Raw genomic sequence first — 24,093 nt, forward strand, 5'->3', positions numbered from 1 at the left:
ATCCTCTACATCAGTTTCGTTAATGACTTTCTGTTTCTGCCACATCAGCGTAGTGTGTTCTGGCACACCGCTATGTACCGCCAATGCAGAGTCCAGGTTATCTGTGTTATCTGTATTACATTATTTATTTCCATCTGAGATTCTTCAATTAAATGATATACTGTGATGCAGGAGCAGATGCACATGTGATACGCATGTGAGTGTCCCAGCATGGGTGTAAGAGACGTCCTCACACACACAAACCTTGGAGTCCTGGCGCATATAATAGTTTAACTGTTAAAAGAAAACGTCTCCGGTCTAAGAAAAACCATCAAGATATACATCCACAATTAAGAGACTGTCTAAAATGGAAACTGCTCATAGTGAAGTGTGATTTATTTACTTAAGCAACAGGTCACTCCAGGTAGTGTGAGAGGATACTGACATCTGTGAATACGCAGACACACGATATGGATTAATCACATCATGTTAATGACGTCATGTGAGAGTGAATATCTTTATATTAACTCAGAGATGAGAGCATGATCACAGGGTTCAGCGTTGTCAGTTCACTTTCTTCTATTTCCAGGTTTTGATGAAGGTAAGACAGTTGATTACAAGAATGGAAATAGAATTAAACGTGTCTGTCAATCATATTCAGAAAATATTTGACTGGGAACTATATAAATAGATAATATACACTAAGTGAGAAGCAGCCATGTACATTTCGATGTTTTATGTCACTCATATGCTGCCCTCTTGTGGAAATGTTTTTTTTTTTTAACTGGTGCTGACAAAGAGAAGGTTTGACCCCGGATCAGAGAAAATAAAATGATTTTAAGACAATTATTTAATAAGACAGACAACATTCCCAATCAGATATTTAAGCAATTTATATTCAGAATTTAAATGGAAGAGAAAATATCAGGAAGGAAACAGATACTTGCTTTAGAATTACTGAGATAAATTGTGCATGCAAAGAGTTTTGGACCAAGCTACAGAAAATGGAAAAAAACACAGTGAAAATAAATATGAGACAGAAATCATGCAATAAGACGTGCAACAGAGAGCAGGTAAAGAGTGAAACAGGACAATCTCCAGATACAAACCTCCAACATTAAGTTGCTGTGTCTGGTATAGAGAGTCTCACCCTCGATTTTCTTAGCTCTTTTCTGCAAAGAACAAAAAGAAAAAGAAAAGGAAGTGTTCACAGCTTGCCAGTCTGGAAGAGTAATTACAGAGAAGTCACAGGCTGTTCGACCTGCAGGAGCATTCAGTATGAAATGTGGATGAGAGATATGGTCACAGCATCAAATGAAATGAAAATGTGCAGGAAAGCAGAGTGAAAAGGTGTAAGGTGCAGAGGCAGGAGGGAACACTGGACTGCGTGCTGAGTAAAGTGTAGATACTGCATAATTATGCACTGAAAATGTCCAGTATGAAAGCTAGAGGTGAAGTGTTTCTACTGTTTACTGTTTGCTGAAAGGTCCAATGTCTTATTAATTTTTTCTTGAAACTCATTGCTCAGTGGCATTAAAATGAAAATATTTACTTATGTTATATTCAACAAATGGTAAGAAAGACAGTAGCTAACTAATGTCATAGCCTTACTGTGAAAGATTATCTAGCTATCTATCTGCACCACAACTATGTGCACCCCTGACCATCACATCTATATGCGCTTCTTCCCCAAACTTTAAGCACACAGTTGTATAGAACGTCTCTGTGTGCTGTAGCTTTACAGTTTCCCTTCACTGGAACTAAGAGACTCAAACCTGTTCCAGCATGACAATGCCCCTGTGCACAAAGCGAGCTCCATGAAGACATGGTGTGTGAAGGTTGGAGTGGAAGAACTCGAGTGTCCTGCACAGAGCCCTGACCTCAACCCCACTGAACACCTTTGGGATGAACTGGAACACCGACTGAACCCCAGACCTCCTCGACATCCCAACATCAGCGCCTGACCTCACTAATGCTCTTGTAGCTGAATGAACACAAATCCCCACAGCCACGCTCCAACATCTAGTGGAAAGCTTCCCAGAAGAGTGGAGCTCATTATAACAGCAAACACACGGGGAATAAATCTGGAATGAGATGTTCAACGAGCACATATGGGTGTAAAGGTCAGGGGTGCACAAACTTTTGGCCAAATAGTGTATCACATTTTATTTAGTAATCTGAGCATTTATTTATTTGTCTCTTATTGTCCTTGTACTGTCAGCAACAATTTTTGTATGATGCCAGCGTTCAATACAAACACTTTTACATGTCAGTTACATGTCTGTTGGCTCAATAGAATCAACTATTCTAGTTAGGCTGTAAAAATGAAGTGCACATATGACGTCATCACATGACTGCTCGTCAGCACCATTACGCAAAGTAATACTTATATTTTTAATACTTATTTTAATAAGGTCAAATTAAATTAAGAACTTAAAATGGCCCTCCCAACCCCAGCCCCACCTGTACATGCCCACTTGGTCTAAGAAAAAAAAAATATACTGAAAACTGAGACAGGCAAAAAATTACATTCTTTCTGTCATAAACATGCTTTTCTTTTATACGGAAACAGGCAACATATATAAGCACATGCAGAGACCATTCACGGCACCTTCAATCATTCATTACATTCTAACCACAATGAAGAGCCATAACGAGTTAGCTTGTACAGACACAGACATACAAGCAAGAACGAAGCCAGACACAGCCAGAAAAGATAACAAAATCTAAAAATAAATTGCTGAATAATCTCTATTTTGGAGTAAAAGACAAGTAGCAACAGCAAGGATGAGGAAGGTTGCTTCTCCGTCATGCTGTAACCGTCAAGCTGAAGTGGGGATAAGTTCCAACCTTGCGCATTCGCACCATCACTTGTGGGGGCTGTACAAGCCCCGGAGGGGAGGGAACAGACAGCCACATTAGAGCCGCTCACATACATTAAACCTCCATTAACACTTACATACTATAGACCTTCACGTAATCAAGATTTAAACTGTGTAAAACAAATACATTTCTCATATGGCATACAGTACTGTGCAAAAGTCACATGTAAAGAAATGCTGTAAATCAAAAATGCTTCAGAAATAAAGAGCAGTAACCAGTAATAAACAAGTCACAACCCTTTGTCTTTAAAAATACATCAATAGTCTCAGACACACGTTGTGCAGTTTTATAAGGAAACTGGTTGGTAAGTTTTTAAGCATGTTGGAGAACCTGCCACAATTCATCTGGAGACTTTGACTGTCACACTCTCACGCTTTCTTTTTTCAGGTAAAATCTTACAAGCAGCATTCGTCTTTTTTTATGAAAAGTGAAAAGTCTGAAAATTGGTCTATTATGTTGCTACTTTACTGACATACAAACATTTTCCTGTAAAATTACATGGTTGGTAAAATAATGCTTAGAAATTAAAAAAAAAGAATTTACTGATCCAATAATGTATAAGTCATAAAATTAACTTCTAATACAATTAATATTAGAAATTTTTAGAAAAGCTTTTGCACAGTACAGTATGTTTAAGGCCTCAGTAAGAGGTCATGTTCTCAATTCTTGCTACGCATCCAGTGTAGCTTCTGAAACTGAAGCACACACCTGACTCATTTTCTCCCCATTAGCGGTCGTCACTGCCAGGGCATCACGGTGCCGCCACTCACGCCGGACAACCATCTGCAGGGGCACATAATTTACCCACCCTGGTATCTCTCTGTCTCTCTCACACACACTCACACACACACACACTTGCACACAGCCTGGCCGAGCATACCAGGGCACAGCCCTTGCCCTTTCAAGGGTACTATGTCCTTTCACAGTACAATCTGATTTCTATGTGATAGTGTGTAACTGAGGGTGTTTTCTCACAGTGTAGCACTTCAAACTTACATTTAAGTAAGAAAACACTTGGGAGTGTGCTGTTCAGACTGATGGCGTGAATCCTTTTAGCAACGCTATGAACACCCAGCATACCAGCATACAAGGGTACCAGGGTTCAAGTGTTTTATGACAGACTTTTATGTGACACTTTTATGTGACACCCCTGGCCAGGCTATCAGTGCCTGTGGGATTGGCCCCTTGGTATGCTGGGCAGATTGATGACTATCATCAATCTGCCCAGCATACCAAGGGGCCAATCCCACAGGCACTGATAGCCTGGCCAGGGGTGCCACAGGCTGTATCTCCATCCACACAGGGAGTGATCAGGGTGTCCCATCCACTAGTAAGTTCAGCAGTGTGGACAAGGATCTCACTGACCCTTTTGAGGGCCTTAAGCAGAACCCTTTGGTTTGATTGTTGAATGCTGTGTAGTGTGGACTGAATCAGTGAAGGATGTGGGAACATATAGCAGTCCACGTCTCTAAAAAGCTTACTGTCGGTGAGTCCACTCGCAGAGCTTCCATGTAAGAACTGTGTCACCGTGTCTCAAAACAGGTAGGAAGGAACTCGAGGTCCAGCCAGCCCACCCTCAGTTCTAACAGGTTTGGCCTTTCCTGCCTTTTTTTTGTTGAAAAAAGTCTTTTGCCTCCACAGAGTTGGAGACTGCGACCCTCTCACTGAAGCAAGGATGCATTTCTGTCTGTGGTATCTGGGATTTAGTTGCACACACTGGAGCAACAGGGTGGCTAGCATTCCCAATGAATCTTCATGGTGATGAATCGTATGGTATGCTTCAGTACTAGAGTCCCAGTTCACAGTGGGATCGAGCGCCATAATGTGAGCAAGGAGGGTGGATGTGTCCTGGATGGTCTGTTTCTCGGTGGAGGAACCCATCATCCAAGTATGGCAATATCCTTATGCTTCTGCCCATCAGAGACAAAGCAAACTGCATGTACTGTAAACACCCATGGCTCTAGAGAAAGACCAGAGGGTAGGACATTGATGGCCTGCCCCTGACAGGCAAACTACAAAAAATTGGGGACATGAAAGATGCAAAGATTCACAGAGTCTGGGGCTGCATAACATTAGTAACATCCGATAACCTTATACATAACAGGAGGACCACCATCCTTCTCCTGAACTAAAAAGTATGTGGTGTTTAACCCTATGCTCTGATCATAGGGTCTACTCTTTCCAGTGTGCCTCTGTAAAAGAGGAAACAAAGTTCTTGGAACACGGTGGCCTCCTGATGGGATTGGAAATTTGCCAGCACCTGAAGACTGTAGTCTGGGCACTGAAAAGTGCATCCCTGCAGTTTTGTCATCAGAACCCACTGCCCTGATGTCGTTTCTGCCCAGTGAACAATCCCCCCTATTTTTAACCATAATGCATCAACCACGCCTGGTGCCATCCATAACCGAATTGGTGGAGAGCCACCCTGCATCCTGGCCTAGATGTTCCACTGCCAGGAGTGAGGTTTCAATCAGCATTGTCACAGAGGCATCAATAGCTGTGGACTGGAGTGACTGCTCCAATGTGAGCAGCTAGACTGTTAGCGAATTGCCTGTCCATGTCACGTACAAGGCAATGTCGTAAGATCTCAGAATGTCACCATTACATCTGCATTCCGGCGCTTGGGCATCAAAGGGGATGTCCGACCTGAAGGCTAAAGCCACCAGTGACATGCTGCAGTAGGCATGCTGCACAGGTCGACCTGCTTACAATCCATCATATTAGCTGAAGCTCAGGCACGGTGCAGTAGAGTGTCTAAAAATCTTCACTGATCTCTACATAGTCCTGACACTGTGGCATAGTGAAATTCCCTGTGGCCAGTGCTGCACAGAACAGTGGATTCGGCACTATGAGCTGCTCCTCAGCTTCCAGTCCGACCCAGGCCTCCCCTCCTATCAGTCAGTTTGGAGCCTGCCAGCAGTGTATGTAATCTGGTAAAGGCTACATCAACTTCACTTCTGAAATCAGAGTTGAACATTGCAATTCAACTGTTGGATCACTGTCAGGAAACATCTCTCAGATGTGGCTACACACATAGAATGCTTTTCTGAAAGACTCTGATCTCTTTCTCGGAGTCAGGATCCAATCGTGCCAGCCAAAGTGCCATGTTAGCATCAGTGTCACTTCCAGAGTGCTTAGGCATTGGCTGCATGGGCACGAATCCTGCAGCATGGCTCATAATCACGCAGAGCTGAAGCTGTGTATATAGAGGAAACCAGCTAACTCAGTGTTTAACCATGAAGAGTGCACATTATGCTGGGAAAAAAAAACAGTAGAATGGAGTCTCAGACCCACTAGTCATCGAGCAGAGGGGGATATAAAACCTGAAAGAAATACAGAGACAGTAAAAAATGCCTCAGCAGAGAGTGTGGGATTAGTAGAGAATACTCGGTTCAAATCCCAGTGTGTCACTGTCATTTCAGCATGGTGCACATGCACACTAGAAGGTGTCCAGGTGTAAAACATCACCCTGATGGTTATAAGGAGTGAAACAGAGCTTAATGTTACAGCTTTACCTCTGACTGTTACAAAGCACTGACACTGGAGACTCCTTCCATGAATGCTGAATAACATCTTCTTACAGAAAAATTCAAATATCAGCAATTCTACATTTTTATTAGCTAAATAACAACTGTTTCTTTTATTCATTTAGTATTATTCACACAGCCGGAACTGTGCTGTCAGAGCTGCAATTATTCCACACCTTCAGATTCGAGAATTCAACAGCGCTGTGGGATAATGGTGAAATAATACATACTACAGATCTTCTCAATCACTTTGGCTCATTTTCTGAAAGAGTTTTAACATCCTCTAAACTGAAAGCGCAATTGTCACAACTGTTTTCTGGGTCATCACAACCCTACTGCATGTCTGCAAAATGTAGTAACTCACCCAAAACATTTAATTCATGCTTCAAAACCTAGTTACTGTGTCAGTAAATTGGCCACCAACATGAAAAGTTTTTTAGTCACCGTGTGAGCCGTGTCAGGACGATTAGAACATGTTTTTTCACCGTGGCAGTCAACCCTGGAAATGTTTGTTATATACAGATTTCATTTTTGTTGACACTGACTGCTTACTGTACTACAAAAGAATGTCAGTTTTGTCTACCTGAATCTTATTGTGTAACACACTGAGCTTTATAGATACACATTTCAACATTAGGTAAAAGTTTACTGGGAAAAGTCAATACTGTAGTACACAGAAAAAGAATATGCACATTTGTATGTATGCAGTACATTTATTTATGTAGCAGTGTGTTACATGTAAACAGAAAATTCACAGTCCATTTTAATACATGTTCTTATTTCTCTTCCATGAGCATGTAGATGCTGTACAGGGTTGTGATGTTCCTCCATGTTCAGAAACGATTGTGCTGTGGGAATGCTCCATACATATGCTTCCAAACTTGATTGGTTGATTGGTAAGATTGTGATTACTATTTTGTTACTATGGCAGGTCATTTGCCAATTTAACAGACATCACAAACATTCCAGGTCATAGATATTTATGGAATATACATGCATGAAAATTGAATGGATCATTTTGCATGTGATGGCTCACACGATGAAAGAATGTTTAGAAGTTGTAAAGAGTATGACAATTTCACTGAGAATCAACTCACCAGTTTTGATCAGCAAGTCATGTGCATTTAGTTATTGTGCAAACTGTAGACAACTGTGCTTACTCTTTTGCACACGTGCCAAAACATGTGCAATTTGCTTAAATGAATAAGAAAATCAAATCTGGTGTGAACAAGAAACTAACTGTTCAGAGATCTGAACTTATTGTTTTGAGAAAAAAAAATTCTCATTTGAGATTTGAGCCAAAGCGATTGAGAAAAACTGTAAAGAAAAACATTAAAATCATCATAATAAAGGCATTCTGAAAAATAAGCAATAAATTATTATTAGATATGATCGATGTCTATTCATTAGAACTGAATAGCATTACATGGAATTTGTATCAACGTTTATGTACCTTGATCTCAGATGTGTCCTCAACTGCAACACTTTGCATTTTGAAGGTCCCAGTCACACGGCTCTCTGCCTTTACCTCAATCTTGTTCTCTCCTGAGTGAGACGGTGGACTTGTGGGTGTCACCACGTCTTTGTGCTTCACCTGTATGGCTGATGTCACCATGTGAGAAGGAGCTGTATCGCCAATGGAGATAGGAGACATGATTGGAGCACTGACAGGACGCGCTGTCTTATTTAAGGTGGACACCATGGCTGAATGGAGAAAATCAGGTGGAGGGACAGAGAAAAAGAGGGAGACATGTTAAACCATTCTTTTTCTTCTTCGTTATTTCCTAAATGGCTTGTTATCACAATATATGCTGTAACTGTAAGATATTTGAAATCCCCCAATAAGGCTTATATTTCTGAAGACAAGCCGAATTAAGCTCGTTTTGGAACAAGGTTGAGGGTGGAAAATGGCAAGCCCATACGTGGTGTTTTTTTGGGCTAGTTTTAAAATATTCTGTAGCTGCCAAGATTTTAAAACAAATTCATTAAGATATTAAAGCAAATAAATAATGAAGCAAATACTTCAAATCAGAAATCTGTGCACACCATGGTGAACTTGTTTCTCATGCAAAAACGGAAAAAGAAGAAAATGCGTCTCCCTTTTCCTACTTTCTGGGCTAGTTTCAGGTCTTTTGTGTAGCATTTGAGAAGCGGTTTGGCTGGAAATTTTGCTGAGAACTGGCAAACACACCTGCATGAACTGGCAAACACACCTGCATGAACTGGCAAACACACCTGCATGTGCTCACACAACATGGATATGGTGGAAAAAAAGGCAGCTGACTCTGTTGCCATTGCTTAAAGAATACAGCAAAAGTGATCCCCCACCACACACACACACACACACACACACACAGAGGGAGAGAGAGAGAGAGAGAAATAGAAAACAAACCTCCGTCTAAGCTGTGAGAGGCCATCTTACTGGCAAAGCGCTTGAAGTGGGGTGCAGGGCGGTTGATCATGGAGCTAGCCTGCCGTGTTTGAGCCTGAGTTCGCCCGCTATACCTGAACTTGGAGCCCAGGGCCAGGAGCTTTCTGGGTGTGGTGGCAGCTTCAGTAGACGTCAACCTGGGAAGCACAGCTAATATTTAAAGTGGATCCTCAATCATGCCTCATTCACATATATCTAAAGGAGAGGTCACTCTATTTTCTAATTCAAGTTCTGTGCCTTTTCAGTACTTTATTTTGTTCAGATGATCACCACTATGTTTCTCCACAGAATGCTTCTAAAAACATTTGTCTATTGTATATTGTATATGTAGTCTACAATTCAATGCCACATTTACAGAACAGTAATAAAGTTTGTCTCAGTTTGTCTCACCTGAAAAAGGTGTGGTGCTCTACACACACTTTCCAAAGCTTCTTAGAAGCTCTGTAACTGGGCAGCTTGAAGCCAATGGCACTCTCATAAAGTTCCAGCTAGGACAGAGATTAAGAACATACAAAAACAGAGCAGACCTTTGTGGAACTGTAGCAGAATTATATATAATAATTTGAAAACCAAATAATAAGCTTTTTGTTATTTATGTGCTTGGTGTACCTCAGATGGCCGTATCTTGATGAAGAAGCTGCTACGTTTGTAGGAGACTTTCAGCACTTTTGGCCACGGAAAACGATTAATCCTCAGCTTGTCTTTATAAACCATGAGACCACTGGAGCAGACACCCAGCATGATATCCACCCCATTCAGATCCTGAGAGACAGACGTAAGCATCTCTCCAGTTATATGCAATATAGGCCATATTCAGAGTCGGAGTTTATTTACACGTCACTATTTAAGTTGCATGAGATGGGTTAAACATGTCCTTCAACTGACTTTCTGTATGCATCATTCAGATTACGCAAATTACCTGGAAGTTGTTCACACAATTCATGCCTATAATTCACTCAGTTGTTTAGGACCGTAACATAAAATACATCTTGAATACAAGATTACCAGCCTATCGGATCACTAGGGACCAGTCGGCCTGCAGTGTCTAGGGTTAGGACCAAGCACGGTGAACCAGCCATCAGAAGATCTCAGAAATACCCCAGATTTGGCCAGCTTAAAGCCCAAACTAAAACACTTCTCTCTTTTCATGTGCCTTTCACATTCAGCGCTTTCAGCCTGCACTTTACACTTCTTCTTAATTATTTATATGTCTACATCTATTCTGTTTTTCATTCTGCTGATACACATATCGACAGTTCTGAGAGTGATCAGCTCCAGTTCTGCTGCAAGTCATGTCCCTGTCATTTATAAGACCCACTACTGTAGTGTCATCTGCAAACGTCAGTTCAATTCATCTTTTATTTGCATTCCACTTTTAAAGATGGACATTGCCACAAAGCAGCTTTACAGAAAGATACAGTGGGATCCAAAAGTCTGAGATCACACTGAAAATCTGGGAAATAAACAGAAGGTTTTAGAATTTTTATTTAAAACAAAGAAAGTTCAATATCTTTAATATAAAATTTAAATGTGGGATATTGACCATGTTCCCTGCTTCGGACAAAAGATCAGATTCTCCTCACGTCTAATCTCGTAAGAGTAATCGTACTCTTGTGATACAACGGTGTATGCGTCAGGATCCCGGACCCGCTGTTTTACGTTTCGGCCACCTCACTGTTCCCCTGTGTTGTTTTCCCTCTGACGGTTTGTCTCATTACTGCCACCTGTGTCCGATTTCCCTGTGTGTATATAAGTTGCCCTGTTCCTTTGTTTCTTTGCTTGGTGTTTAGTTGTGTAGAAGGCCAGCCCTTTGTGTCTCATGTAAGTTTTCTGTTTTCAGCCTGATGTTATTAGTAAAACCTTTTGTGATTTTTGTGACTTTTCTCTTGAGAAGATATTTTTTGTGGCATCACGTCAGAAGAGAATTTTTGCTGTCTTTTTACATTGGATGAATCCTTCGGATTTCCGGACTGAACTTTGTGGATAACCTTTGTTTCTTGTTTTTTTTGCCTTTTTCCTGTGATTGCATTGTTGGATTTGGATTTTTATTAAACTCACTGAACTTTCACCTCGTTTCGAGTTCATCTCCGCACTGTGGCTTTACTGTTTGAGCATCTGACCCTCACACTGCTAACCACAGTTCGAGTCTCAGCCTTGACGATACGAAAAAACATCAAGCATTGAAACAAATATCTAATAGGAGTCTAGTACACTGCCAATACACTGTGGAAAAACAGCTCATTGAAGAGGAAACAGGAAGTGGAGAGAGCTCAGAATTGAAACCATACTCTGTGATGGACTGAGACGTGAATGCCACACAAAGTTTCACCAATAAACCTGAAGAGATGAGAAGTTGAGAGGAGTCTATCACCAGCTTTGGAGGTATTTCCTGTAGCTCCAACCCTAGTCACTGGAGAAGTGGAGCACACTTCCTCTTTTATTAGAGGAGGAGAAAACATATGCCTTTTCCGCACCCACTTTGTATTAAAATAAAGAATTGCTTTTCAGTATAAATAGCTGCATGAGCCTGAGTTTAACTAAGAAATATGTTTCATTTAATTTTATTGATCTCCTTTAAAAGAAGACATCCACTTGAGAAGCAGTGCAGTGAAGATGCCTGGCTCTTTGCTGTGGGATTTGATTCTGCACATAACGTGAGCAAGAAACGACGACATATACAAAGCTGTGAATGCTCTGAATAAGTCATATTAGTGCAGCTCAAGGCAGTAACTTCAGGCAAGTAACTACTGGATGGAATATTCAAAGAAGAAACTGGCAAATAAGAAACCAATTTCAGACATGTGAAATAATTATTAAGAGATAGAAGTGTTCCTCAAGATGATGATGACTGCACTCCAAGCCATTAAAGTGTCTGCCTTGGAAAGCTGTTTCTGAGGATACTACACACGTGTGGAGTTTTTCAAAATAAAGTTGAACTAGAATAGACAATATTTTTAATTCATAACTACTTTTATTGACTAATAATTAATTACTCTGCCTAAAGTTTCAGTGGATTTTTTAGAATAAAAATAGAAGGAAAAATTCTCTTGGACACAGTATCAGGGTGGCTCTGACTGACACTAATTTTTAATTAATGATTAGTTAATTAAATTAATTACATTAAGAATTTAATTAGAAGTTGTATTTTTCCAGAAATGTTAAGTGCAATAAACAGATAATGAGCGTTCGTATTTGATAACTGGTAAAGCATCCTTGATGCCATAGTATCATATTAGTTTTGAACATTGTGATGATGATAAAGTTATCTGTATCTGTATCTGTATCGAAGTCTAGTGTATTGACTCACATTAATCCACACGGTGAAGAAGAGCCAGATCATGTTATGAAATGTTCATCTGCAAGTCACTTAAACAGCATATTTGTTGCCTTTTAAGCCAAACGTCTGAAACTGAACATCTGGCACTCTTAAATTCATGATGTGATGTAAACTGATTGACCTGGTCTAAGTGACGAGAAGAGGCATAGCAGTGTAAAGCTGTTTTATCAGCTCTTTCTTTACCAGCTGTTACACACAAATTAATGTTACAGGATGTGTACACAGAGGGTTTCAAAATGTTGTTTCTTCTGTACATACTGCCTTTATTCTGTGGAATCTTTAATCTAGTTGAGAGGTTAATCCCTGCTGTAGCCAGCGATTCATTTTTAACCTCATTTCCTCCCCAGTTTGATCATCTGCCAATTCCCATCCACCAGCCGGCTCTCATATGACAGCTACCACCCGGAGACAGCGAATGCTATCACGTGCTTAATCCGAGACACACGAAGCCAGCCAAACACATCTCGCTGTGATTGACAGGGAAGAGAGAGAATCTCTATTCTCACAGCACTGTTTATTGTTTATGTTATACAGAAACTCATTTATGCCCTATTTCTATACGATCATGAATATTCATTATTTTGTGACCTATGAGGAATTGTTTTGTTGCTTACACCTCACTATAAAAGAGAAGAAACTCTGTCCTGTTGATCTGAAAGATTATCTGCTGCGTCTCATTTAGAGAAGAGAAGAAATTCTCTGACAGTACCTTAGCCTGGTGCAGATCTACGCCATACATAGAAAGCTTTTTAGCATTCTCCAGGAACATCATGTCAGCTTGAGCAGGACTCATGGATCTAGAGTTGAACCCAGGACAAAATTACTAAATACACATTAATAAATGCCCGTAGTACAGCTATCAGTAGATAATACTTCAGCTTGGGCAGTTCAAGGAGACTGTAAAAGAATAAGAGAAGGGAATGTATTTCTTTAAAATAATTATTATATCAGTACAGTTATCTGGTATTGATCCGATACTGTGGTCATACTCATACTCATCTTTTGCTCTGATAGCAGCATTCCTCTGATGCAACACTAGCTTACGAATGAACAGTAAGAGGCTACCTGTATGTGCGATGGAGCTCCATGACTTTGTCCTCTAGTTCCTTTGTCTGGTTTGGGATGAGTCTGAGCTCCTTGGCGTAGTCTGTGCCGTGGACCTCGGGGTCATACTCCCCCAGTTCAGACTGCAGTGCATAAGAGCCCAGCAGGGTTAGAGTGACAAACGAGCAGGGCAAACGGCCGCTCATGATGTCTTTGCGCAGCTGAAGACACACGTAGTACCTGTAGCCCAGAGGAATGATATAAATGCTATCGTACGTTAAACAATCTAAGGCTAATCGGTGCCATATACAGTAGAAATGTATAACATTACAATAGTACACACATAGAAAATCAGAAATAACACAGTGGGGGGGGGGAGAGAGAGAGAGAGAGAGAGAGAGAGAGAGAGAGAGAGAGATTTACCTGGTGATGTCCTCAGATAACTGGGCTGGATCAGGTGGGTAAAACTTCACACTGAATGTAAAGTCATAGCTGATCCCTAAATATAATAAATAATAAAATAATTTAAATGTCTACTTGAAAGTGATTAGCATATAACTGATGAGTAACGCTTAAATTTCTCACCTCGCACTTGTCTCCGAATCTCCTTTGTGAAGTCAAGCCATGTCTAGTGGTGAGAGAAAGGTACAGTTAGAGAGAGAAAAAGATACGGTTAGAGGGAGAGAAAGGTACAGTTAGAGGGAGAGAGAGAGGTACAGTTAGAGGGAGAGAAAGGTACAGTTAGAGAGGGAGAGAGAGAGGTACAGTTAGAGAGGGAGAGAGAGAGGTACAGTTAGAGGGAGAGAAAGGTACAATTAGAGGGAGAGAAAGGTACAGTTAGAGAGGGAGAGAAAGGTACAGTTAGAGAGGGAGAGAGAGAGAGAGAGAGGTACAGTTAGAGGGAGAGAAAGGTACAGTTAGAGGGAGAGAAAGGTACAGTTAGAGGGAGAGAAAGGTACAGTTAGAGAGGGAGAGAGAGAGGTACAGTTAGAGAGGGAGAGAGAGAGGTACAGTTAGAGAGGGAGAGAGAGAGGTACAGTTAGAGGGAGAGAGAGAGGTACAGTTAGAGAGAGAGAGAAAGGTACAGTTAGAGAGGGAGAGAGAGAGGTACAGTTAGAGGGAGAGAGAGAGGTACAGTTAGAGGGAGAGAGAAAGGTACAGTTAGAGGGAGAGAGAGAGGTACAGTTAGAGGGAGAGAGAGAGGTACAGTTAGAGGGAGAGAGAGAGGTACAGTTAGAGGGAGAGAGAGAGGTACAGTTAGAGGGAGAGAAAGGTACAGTTAGAGGGAGAGAGAGAGGTACAGTTAGAGAGAGAGAGAGAGGTACAGTTAGAGGGAGGGAGAGAGGTACAGTTAGAGGGAGAGAAAGGTACAGTTAGAGGGAGAGAGAGAGGTACAGTTAGAGGGAGAGAGAGAGGTACAGTTAGAGGGAGAGAGAGAGGTACAGTTAGAGAGGGAGAGAGAGAGGTACAGTTAGAGAGAGAGAGAAAGGTACAGTTAGAGGGAGAGAGAGAGGTACAGTTAGAGAGGGAGAGAGAGAGGTACAGTTAGAGAGAGAGAGAAAGGTACAGTTAGAGGGAGAGAGAGAGGTACAGTTAGAGGGAGAGAAAGGTACAGTTAGAGGGAGAGAGAGAGGTACAGTTAGAGGGAGGGAGAGAGGTACAGTTAGAGGGAGAGAAAGGTACAGTTAGAGGGAGAGAGAGAGGTACAGTTAGAGGGAGAGAAAGGTACAGTTAGAGGGAGAGAGAGAGGTACAGTTAGAGAGAGAGAGAAAGGTACAGTTAGAGGGAGAGAGAGAGGTACAGTTAGAGGGAGAGAAAGGTACAGTTAGAGGGAGAGAGAGAGGTACAGTTAGAGAGGGAGAGAGAGAGGTACAGTTAGAGGGAGAGAGAGAGGTACAGTTAGAGGGAGAGAGAGAGGTACAGTTAGAGGGAGAGAAAGGTACAGTTAGAGGGAGGGAGAGAGGTACAGTTAGAGGGAGAGAAAGGTACAGTTAGAGGGAGAGAGAGAGGTACAGTTAGAGGGAGAGAGAGAGGTACAGTTAGAGAGGGAGAGAGAGAGGTACAGTTAGAGAGGGAGAGAGAGAGGTACAGTTAGAGAGGGAGAGAGAGAGGTACAGTTAGAGAGGGAGAGAGAGAGGTACAGTTAGAGGGAGAGAGAGAGGTACAGTTAGAGAGGGAGAGAGAGAGGTACAGTTAGAGAGAGAGAGAAAGGTACAGTTAGAGAGGGAGAGAGAGAGGTACAGTTAGAGAGGGAGAGAGAGAGGTACAGTTAGAGGGAGAGAGAGAGGTACAGTTAGAGAGGGAGAGAGAGAGGTACAGTTAGAGGGAGAGAGAGAGGTACAGTTAGAGGGAGAGAGAGAGAGGTACAGTTAGAGAGGGAGAGAGAGAGGTACAGTTAGAGAGGGAGAGAGAGAGGTACATTTAGAGAGGGAGAGAGAGAGGTACAGTTAGAGAGGGAGAGAGAGAAAGGTACAGTTAGAGAGGGAGAGAGAGAGGTACAGTTAGAGAGGGAGAGAGAGAGGTACAGTTAGAGAGGGAGAGAGAGAGAGAGAGGTACATTTAGAGAGGGAGAGAGAGAGGTACAGTTAGAGAGAGAGAGAAAGGTACAGTTAGAGAGGGAGAGAGAGAGGTACAGTTAGAGAGGGAGAGAGAGAGGTACAGTTAGAGGGAGAGAGAGAGGTACAGTTAGAGAGGGAGAGAGAGAGGTACAGTTAGAGGGAGAGAGAGAGGTACAGTTAGAGAGGGAGAGAGAGAGGTACAGTTAGAGAGGGAGAGAGAGAGGTACATTTAGAGAGGGAGAGAGAGAGGTACAGTTAGAGAGGGAGAGAGAGAAAGGTACAGTTAGAGAGGGAGAGAGAGAGGTACAGTTAGAGAGGGAGAGAGAGAGGTACAGTTAGAGAGGGAGAGAGAGAGAGAGAGGTACATTTAGAGAGGGAGAGAGAGAGGTACAGTTAGAGAGGGAGAGAGAGAGGTACAGTTAGAGAGGGAGAGAGAGAGGTACAGTTAGAGAGGGAGAGGGAGAGAGAGAGGTACAGTTAGAGGGAGAGAGAGAGGTACAGTTAGAGAGGGAGAGAGAGAGGTACAGTTAGAGAGGGAGAGAGAGAGAGAGGTACATTTAGAGAGGGAGAGAGAGAGGTACAGTTAGAGAGGGAGAGAGAGAGGTACAGTTAGAGAGGGAGAGAGAGAGAGAGAGGTACAGTTAGAGAGGGAGAGAGAGAGAGAGAGGTACATTTAGAGAGGGAGAGAGAGAGGTACAGTTAGAGAGGGAGAGAGAGGTACACTTAGAAACAGAAAGGTACAGTTAGAGAGAGAGAAAGAGTGCACCTGAGCATAATATCTTCACTCACAGAAGTGTAGGCAAAGTAACAGAGGAAGTAATGGAAATCCAATGATCTCTCACAGTATCTTTTATTTCATTAAAGTCCAGTTAATGTATGAATGAATGAACCAAATTCACCTTAATGGCTGATGTCTCCCACACAGCAAGGCCATAATAGTCCTTCTCCAACAGATTCAGGTGGTCGCATACTTTAGCAAACAGCTCCTGGCCTTTGGCGTGTTTCTGCACACAAACGCATCATACGCTTTATCTTCATTCTCAACGATGTGCAAATGTGGCAGTGTTCACATTAATATTTGGTGTGTGTGTGTGTGTGTGTGTGTGTGTGAGAGAGAGACTTACATCCAGTTCACACTCAAACAGTGTGTCATCCAGCAGTGTGACTTTGCAGTGCATGATCCTGGGTCTGCGCTGACCTTTAAGGGCCTTCACTTCTTCCTCAGCAGTCTTCTCCTTTCTCCCTCGTTCTCCGTCTCCCTCTATTTTCCCTGCTCCTGCTGCCTCTGTCTCCTCTTCCCCAGGCTTGGGCTGCTCCTCTACCTCTTTTTCTTCTTTTTCTGTTTCATTCTCCTTCTCTTTCTTTCCTTCTTCTTTCTTTATCTTGTCCTTGTTCCTCTTCTCTTTCTTTTCTTTTTTCTCTGCACTTTTTGTTTTCTCTAATTTCTTTTTCTTGTCTCTGTTTTTATTCATCTCATCTTTCTTTTGTTTCTTTTCCCGCTTCTCCACCTTCAATTCATCACTCTCTATGGTGTCTTTTTGGTCCACTCTGACCTGTTGGACCAAAAAAAGACAATGTCCCAAATGACGTTTCACCTTTTGCTAATTATATTTCTGTCTTAAACAAGGAAAGGTCTTTAAAAAATTACAAAGTGTCTCAAAAAGCTTGAAAACTCGGAAGAGAGATTTCATTGAAATTCCTAAAACAGAAAACAATGTCCTTCTGGTTAATTAGCTTAATCTCACCTTTAAAATAGCAGAGAAATCAGACCTTTAATTAAAGTAGAAGTATTCTAAAATATATATATATTTTATATTATATTAGTTTAGATTAGGTTATAAATGTTATGTATAAACTTATTCACTGGGTCTTAGGTCAGGGGATGGCCATGAAACAACTACTGTGTATATTTACTGTATATACTGTATAAACAGATTTTCCCATTAATCTAAAAACCTTATATTAATTAATATAGTTTGGTTCAAGGTACCAACTTCATATTTTGTGCATTTTCCTAAATAAAACTGTATGTATGTATGTAATGTTCTTTCAAGTGGTATAATTATTTTTATGGTAGTTCATGTCATACATTTACAATATGCATTTGATATATAGGCACGAAATTATTAAAAAATTTTAACACCACATAAATCAGAAATTTTGAGTTCTTTCAAACATACACCTAGTTTCCAAAAAGAAAAAGAACTATAACGTGAGTAATAGATATGAAAATGTGAAAGATCTGGATATATAGATGACCAAAGCATGTAAATTGGCAAATATGCAACAGTGGACCTTCTGTTTTAGATTAGCTTTTTTTTTTTTTTTTTTTTTTTACCAGATCAAGCTTTAGATTCTGTTTTAGAAGTTAAAGACATCTTATGCTTAAAATTTCACGCATCTAGCACGAATAGTTCAAAAGTAATGACTTATGGAACTTTGTACCTTTTTGTGCCGCGCTCATTTTTACAGTGAAATTAGGGCCACGCCCCCTTTTTAAAGCCTCTCAGAAACTGATTTAGATACAAGCCTGTACTTCTCTCTCGTCCTCACCTGGTTCTCAGAACTGCTAATGGAGTGCAGGTCTAGTGCTGCTTCCCCCTCATTGCGTAGCTCAGGTTCAGGGTCTGCGATGGGAGCTTTGGGATCTGGGTGACTCTCTTTCTCTTGGCCTCTTTCCACCTTGACCCCCTCGTCCTCTGAGCACTGTGAGCGGCGTTTCAGCAAAGAGGTGAAGAGGCGTGAGAGGCCCCGGCCACCCGAGGCGTGCTGTCGTGGTTTCGGCTGCTGTCCCTCCTCTGAGCCTCCAGGAGTCAGCGGTGAGCCAGAGGGTCCATCCTGAAGGGGCTCAATAGGGTCAGGCTCTTGCACTCCAGCCTCTCCATCTTCCTGTTGCTGCTCACAGACCTGCTTCTTCTGTCCACTGTTTGCTTTGTCTGTCGTCATGGTAACCACTGAGAACAGACGAGAAGCAAACAAGACCATTATAGTGAGATAGCGAGAATCTAAACAGCATTGTGCTGACAACATGGCCACGCTGTCATGGCAGTGTAAAGCTATGTTTGTAGGACTGGTCGATTCCATTTTGTGGCAGCTACTGTAGTTTTTAAATTTCCCTGTAATTAGCTAATGTAGTGGTTTAGCATAATATTGTAGTTAACGTACACAGACAGAAAAAAATGAATTTTACCACAAAAACTCTTGCACATGTCAGTGGACAGGATGGCTCCATGCTACCATGTAGTGGCTGAAGCAACCAGTTTACTTTATACAGCAGTTACGACATTAACATGAGCACATTTCCAGTCTGTAGTCTGGTCCATGTCCACATTATTTTACACATAATAATAAAAAAAACTATCTACAGCTGGGATTTGCTGTTGATTGACTGACGTATTTTTAGCCATTCAGAGCAACACTAGCCAAATTGTTAGCTCTGTATGTATGCGGAAGAGGGCAAATAGAGCTTTCCTTTCAAGTGCTCCTTCTCTGTCCATTCATCTTTAAACATTCTGTTTTGCTGTCAACTTTTTTTTAATTTCTTTTTTTTTCAAAAACTTAGCTTTCTGACCTAATGTCTCTAGCCCTGTAGCTAGTCTGTTTCAATGAACTACCTTCCGCTAAATAATTTGTATAAATGCATGTGATAAACTGAAAGAGAGGATCTGCTTCAGAGGCTGCACTAGTTTATGTTTAGAAAAGTGGGGTCAGTTTTAAGATTATGGCAATGTAGTTCAATTCAATTCAGTTTTATCCATATAGCATAATAAGTCAGATTTGATTTCATATTAATGAGCTCAAAACATTCTCCATTTACCATAACAGAAGGTGACTGTACTTGTGCAAGTTCAGATGAGAGCCTGTAAGACGGGGGGAAGGGGGCGGGGCATCCAGGTGGTGTCAATTAATATCGAAGAGTACAAAACCCCATTTCAGTCATCCATTCGCTCCAGTTCTTACCAAATTACTAGGAAGATAAAGACTGGTCTTTTGGCATATGGTTGACTTGTACTAGCGTACTCTGATCAATTGCAGAACTTCTATGCAAAATGTAAAAAAAAGGCTGACAAAGGTCTAGTAATGTAATATAATCAGAGTAAATGTCACTGGGTACCGTGGAAGCGTAATATTGTGTAGAGATGATCAAATTATTATCACACAAGCCTAAACCAGACTCAAAAGGGACCCCATCCTCTTCTGGGTAATGCCTGATAGAAGGATTATAAACCATTACACTATACAGCTGTAGAAGACAAACAGTACAGGGTGTATTTACAGGATGTTCAGTATGACCAAGTTATAAATAAAACTTCAAACAAAGCAAAGAAATACAATCCCCTCCAAAAGTACTGGAACAGCAAGGCTAATTCGTTTTTTCTGCTATACACTGAAGACGTTTGGGTTTGAGATCCAAGGATAAATATGGGACGATAAATCAGAATTTCAGCTTTCAGTTCCTGATATTTACATCCAGATGTGTTAAACAACTTAGAACATGGCACCTTTTGTTTGAGCCCAATCATTTTTCAAGTGATCAAACATATTGCAACATGTGACTGACAGGTGTTTCTTATTGCTCAGGTGTGTTAGATTCATTGGCATCTCACTCTCACGCGCGCGGCATCTCACTCTCACGCGCGCGGCATCTCACTCTCACGCGCGCGGCATCTCACTCTCACGCGCACACACACCGCAGCTCTCTCCAGTGGTCGTCATTTTTGCAAATGAAATTACAAATTAGTGTTTATGAAGAAGGAAGATGCAGTGTGTGTGAGAGTGATATGGTGTGTGTGAGAGAGAGATGCGATGTGTGTGAGAGAGAGATGCGCTGTGTGAGAGAGAGATGCGGTGTGTGTGAGAGATGCGGTGTGTGTGAGAGATGCGGTGTGTGTGAGAGATGCGCTGTGTGTGTGAGAGAGATGCGCTGTGTGTGTGAGAGAGATGCGCTGTGTGTGTGAGAGAGATGCGCTGTGTGTGTGAGAGAGATGCGCTGTGTGTGAGAGAGAGATGCGCTGTGTGTGTGAGAGAGATGCGCTGTGTGTGAGAGATGCGGTGTGTGTGAGAAATGCGGTGTGTGTGAGAGATGCGCTGTGTGTGTGAGAGAGATGCGCTGTGTGTGTGAGAGAGATGCGCTGTGTGTGTGAGAGAGATGCGCTGTGTGTGAGAGAGAGATGCGCTGTGTGTGAGAGAGAGATGCGCTGTGTGTGAGAGAGAGATGCGCTGTGTGTGAGAGAGAGATGCGCTGTGTGTGAGAGAGAGATGCGCTGTGTGTGAGAGAGAGATGCGCTGTGTGAGAGAGAGATGCGGTGTGTGTGAGAGATGCGGTGTGTGTGAGAGATGCGGTGTGTGAGAGAGATGCGGTGTGTGTGAGAGAGAGATGCGCTGTGTGAGAGAGAGATGCGCTGTGTGTGAGAGAGAGATGCGCTGTGTGTGAGAGAGAGATGCGCTGTGTGTGAGAGAGAGATGCGATGTGTGAGAGATGCGCTGTGTGTGAGAGAGAGATGCGCTGTGTGTGAGAGAGAGATGCGGTGTGTGAGAGAGAGATGCGCTGTGTGTGAGAGAGAGATGCCATGTGTGTGAGAGAGAGATGCGCTGTGTGTGAGAGAGAGATGCGCTGTGTGTGAGAGAGAGATGCCATGTGTGTGAGAGAGAGATGCGGTGTGTGTGAGAGAGAGATGCGGTGTGTGTGAGAGAGAGATGCGCTGTGTGTGAGAGAGAGATGCCATGTGTGTGAGAGAGAGATGCCATGTGTGTGAGAGAGAGATGCGCTGTGTGTGAGAGAGAGATGCGCTGTGTGAGAGAGAGATGCGCTGTGTGTGAGAGAGAGATGCGCTGTGTGTGAGAGAGATGCGCTGTGTGTGAGAGAGAGATGCGCTGTGTGTGTGAGAGATGCGATGTGTGTGAGAGAGAGATGCGCTGTGTGTGAGAGAGAGATGCGCTGTGTGTGAGAGAGAGATGTGCTGTGTGTGAGAGAGAGATGCGCTGTGTGTGAGAGAGAGATGCGCTGTGTGTGAGAGAGAGATGCGCTGTGTGTGAGAGATGCGCTGTGTGAGAGAGAGATGCGCTGTGTGAGAGAGAGATGCGCTGTGTGTGAGAGAGAGATGCGGTGTGTGAGAGAGAGAGAGATGCGCTGTGTGTGAGAGAGAGATGCGCTGTGTGTGAGAGAGAGATGCGCTGTGTGTGAGACAGAGAGATGCGCTGTGTGTGAGACAGAGAGATGCGCTGTGTGTGAGAGAGAGAGAGATGCGCTGTGTGTGAGAGAGAGATGCGCTGTGTGTGAGAGAGAGATGCGCTGTGTGTGAGAGAGAGATGCGCTGTGTGTGAGACAGAGATGCGCTGTGTGTGAGAGAGAGATGCGCTGTGTGTGAGAGAGAGATGCGCTGTGTGTGAGACAGAGAGATGCGCTGTGTGTGAGAGAGAGATGCGCTGTGTGTGAGAGAGAGATGCGCTGTGTGAGAGAGAGATGCGCTGTGTGTGAGACAGAGAGATGCGCTGTGTGTGAGAGAGAGATGCGCTGTGTGTGAGAGAGAGATGCGCTGTGTGAGAGAGAGATGCGGTGTGTGTGAGAGAGATGCGGTGTGTGAGAGAGAGATGCGCTGTGTGTGAGACAGAGAGATGCGCTGTGTGTGAGAGAGAGATGCTCTGTGTGTGAGAGAGAGATGCGCTGTGTGTGAGACAGAGAGATGCGCTGTGTGTGAGAGATGCGGTGTGTGAGAGAGAGATGCGGTGTGTGTGAGAGAGATGCGGTGTGTGAGAGAGAGATGCGGTGTGTGAGAGAGATGCGCTGTGTCAGAGAGAGATGCGCTGTGTCAGAGAGAGATGCGCTGTGTGTGAGAGAGAGATGCGCTGTGAGAGAGAGATGCGGTGTGTGAGATGCAATGTGTGAGAGCGATGTGTTGTGTGTGTGTGAGAGAGATGCGGTGTGTGAGAGAGAGATGCGCTGTGTGTGAGAGAGAGATGCGCTGTGTGTGAGAGAGAGAGAGATGCGCGGTGTGTGAGAGAGAGATGCGCTTTGTGAGAGAGAGATGCGCTGTGTGAGAGAGAGATGCGCTGTGTGTGAGAGAGATGCGATGTGTGTGAGAGAGAGATGCCATGTGTGTGAGAGAGAGATGCGCTGTGTGTGAGAGAGATGCGATGTGTGAGATGCGCTGTGTGAGAGAGAGATGCGCTGTGTGTGAGAGAGATGCGGTGTGTGAGATGCGCTGTGTGTGAGAGCGATGTGTTGTGTGTGTGTGTGAGAGATGCGGTGTGTGAGAGAGAGATGCACTGTGTGTGAGAGAGAGAGAAAGAGATGCAGTGTGTGTGTGTGTGCGTGTGTGTGTGTGTGTGAGAGAGAGATGCGGGGTGTGTGGGTGCGTGTGTGTGTGTGTGAGAGAGAGATGCGGGGTGTGTGTGTGTGTGTGAGAGAGAGATGCGGGGTGTGTGTGTGTGTGTGTGTGTGTGTGTGAGAGAGAGAGATGCGGGGTGTGTGTGTGTGTGTGTGTGTGTGTGTGAGAGAGAGAGATGCGGGGTGTGTGTGTGTGTGTGTGTGTGTGTGTGAGAGAGAGAGATGCGGGGTGTGTGTGTGTGTGAGAGAGAGAGATGCGGGGTGTGTGTGTGTGTGTGTGTGTGTGTGTGAGAGAGAGATGCGGGTTGTGTGTGTGTGAGAGAGAGATGCAGGGTGTGTGTGTGTGTGAGAGAGATGCGGGGTGTGTGTGTGTGTGTGTGAGAGATGCGGGGTGTGTGTGTGTGTGAGAGAGAGATGCGGGGTGTTTGTGTGTGTGTGTGTGTGTGAGAGAGAGATGCGGGGTGTGTGTGTGTGTGTGTGTGTGTGAGAGATGCGGGGTGTGTGTGTGGGTGTGTGTGTGTGTGAGAGAGAGAGATGCGGGGTGTGTGTGTGTGAGAGAGAGATGCGGTGTGTGTGTGTGTGTGTGTGAGAGAGAGATGCGGTGTGTGGGTGTGTGTGTGTGTGAGAGAGAGATGCGGGGTGTGTGTGTGAGAGAGAGATGCGGTGTGTGTGTGTGTGAGAGAGAGATGCGGGGTGTGTGTGTGTGTGTGAGAGAGATGCGGGGTGTGTGTGTGTGTGTGTGAGAGATGCGGGGTGTGTGTGTGTGTGAGAGAGAGATGCGGGGTGTGGGTGTGTGTGTGTGTGAGAGAGAGATGCGGGGTGTGTGTGTGAGAGAGAGATGCGGTGTGTGTGTGTGAGAGAGAGATGCGGGGTGTGTGTGTGTGTGTGTGAGAGAGATGCGGGGTGTGTGTGTGTGTGTGTGAGAGATGCGGGGTGTGTGTGTGAGAGAGAGATGCGGGGTGTGTGTGTGTGTGAGAGAGAGATGCGGGGTGTGTGTGTGTGTGTGT

General features: G+C 43.3%; 1 protein-coding gene across 5 annotated transcripts in view; it reads right to left on the bottom strand.

The window, feature by feature from the left end:
• Positions 1-24,093, bottom strand: part of epb41a (erythrocyte membrane protein band 4.1a) — a 41,362-nt gene that overhangs the window by 14,461 nt on the left and 2,808 nt on the right. For 2 of the 5 annotated variants that reach the window (XM_053231458.1, XM_053231459.1), the window contains exons 2-15: positions 18,313-18,713; positions 16,884-17,312; positions 16,659-16,763; positions 13,787-13,829; positions 13,625-13,700; positions 13,223-13,441; positions 12,867-12,954; positions 9,430-9,582; positions 9,211-9,308; positions 8,782-8,957; positions 7,843-8,093; positions 3,571-3,645; positions 2,830-2,859; positions 1,089-1,151 (exon numbers count right to left, since the gene is read on the bottom strand). In XM_053231458.1, coding sequence (XP_053087433.1) covers positions 1,089-1,151; positions 2,830-2,859; positions 3,571-3,645; positions 7,843-8,093; positions 8,782-8,957; positions 9,211-9,308; positions 9,430-9,582; positions 12,867-12,954; positions 13,223-13,441; positions 13,625-13,700; positions 13,787-13,829; positions 16,659-16,763; positions 16,884-17,312; positions 18,313-18,705 — 2,199 coding nt within the window. In that variant the 5' untranslated portion in view covers positions 18,706-18,713. Of the gene's footprint in view, positions 1-1,088; positions 1,152-2,829; positions 2,860-3,570; positions 3,646-7,842; positions 8,094-8,781; positions 8,958-9,210; positions 9,309-9,429; positions 9,583-12,866; positions 12,955-13,222; positions 13,442-13,624; positions 13,701-13,786; positions 13,830-16,658; positions 16,764-16,883; positions 17,313-18,312; positions 20,272-24,093 lie in introns of those variants that run through there. The other 3 variants (XM_053231457.1, XM_053231460.1, XM_053231461.1) reach the window with 3 other exon arrangements.

The sequence above is a fragment of the Pangasianodon hypophthalmus genome, chromosome 29 (assembly GCF_027358585.1).
Source record: "Pangasianodon hypophthalmus isolate fPanHyp1 chromosome 29, fPanHyp1.pri, whole genome shotgun sequence".
In the NCBI taxonomy this organism is placed as follows: Eukaryota; Metazoa; Chordata; class Actinopteri; order Siluriformes; family Pangasiidae; genus Pangasianodon; species Pangasianodon hypophthalmus.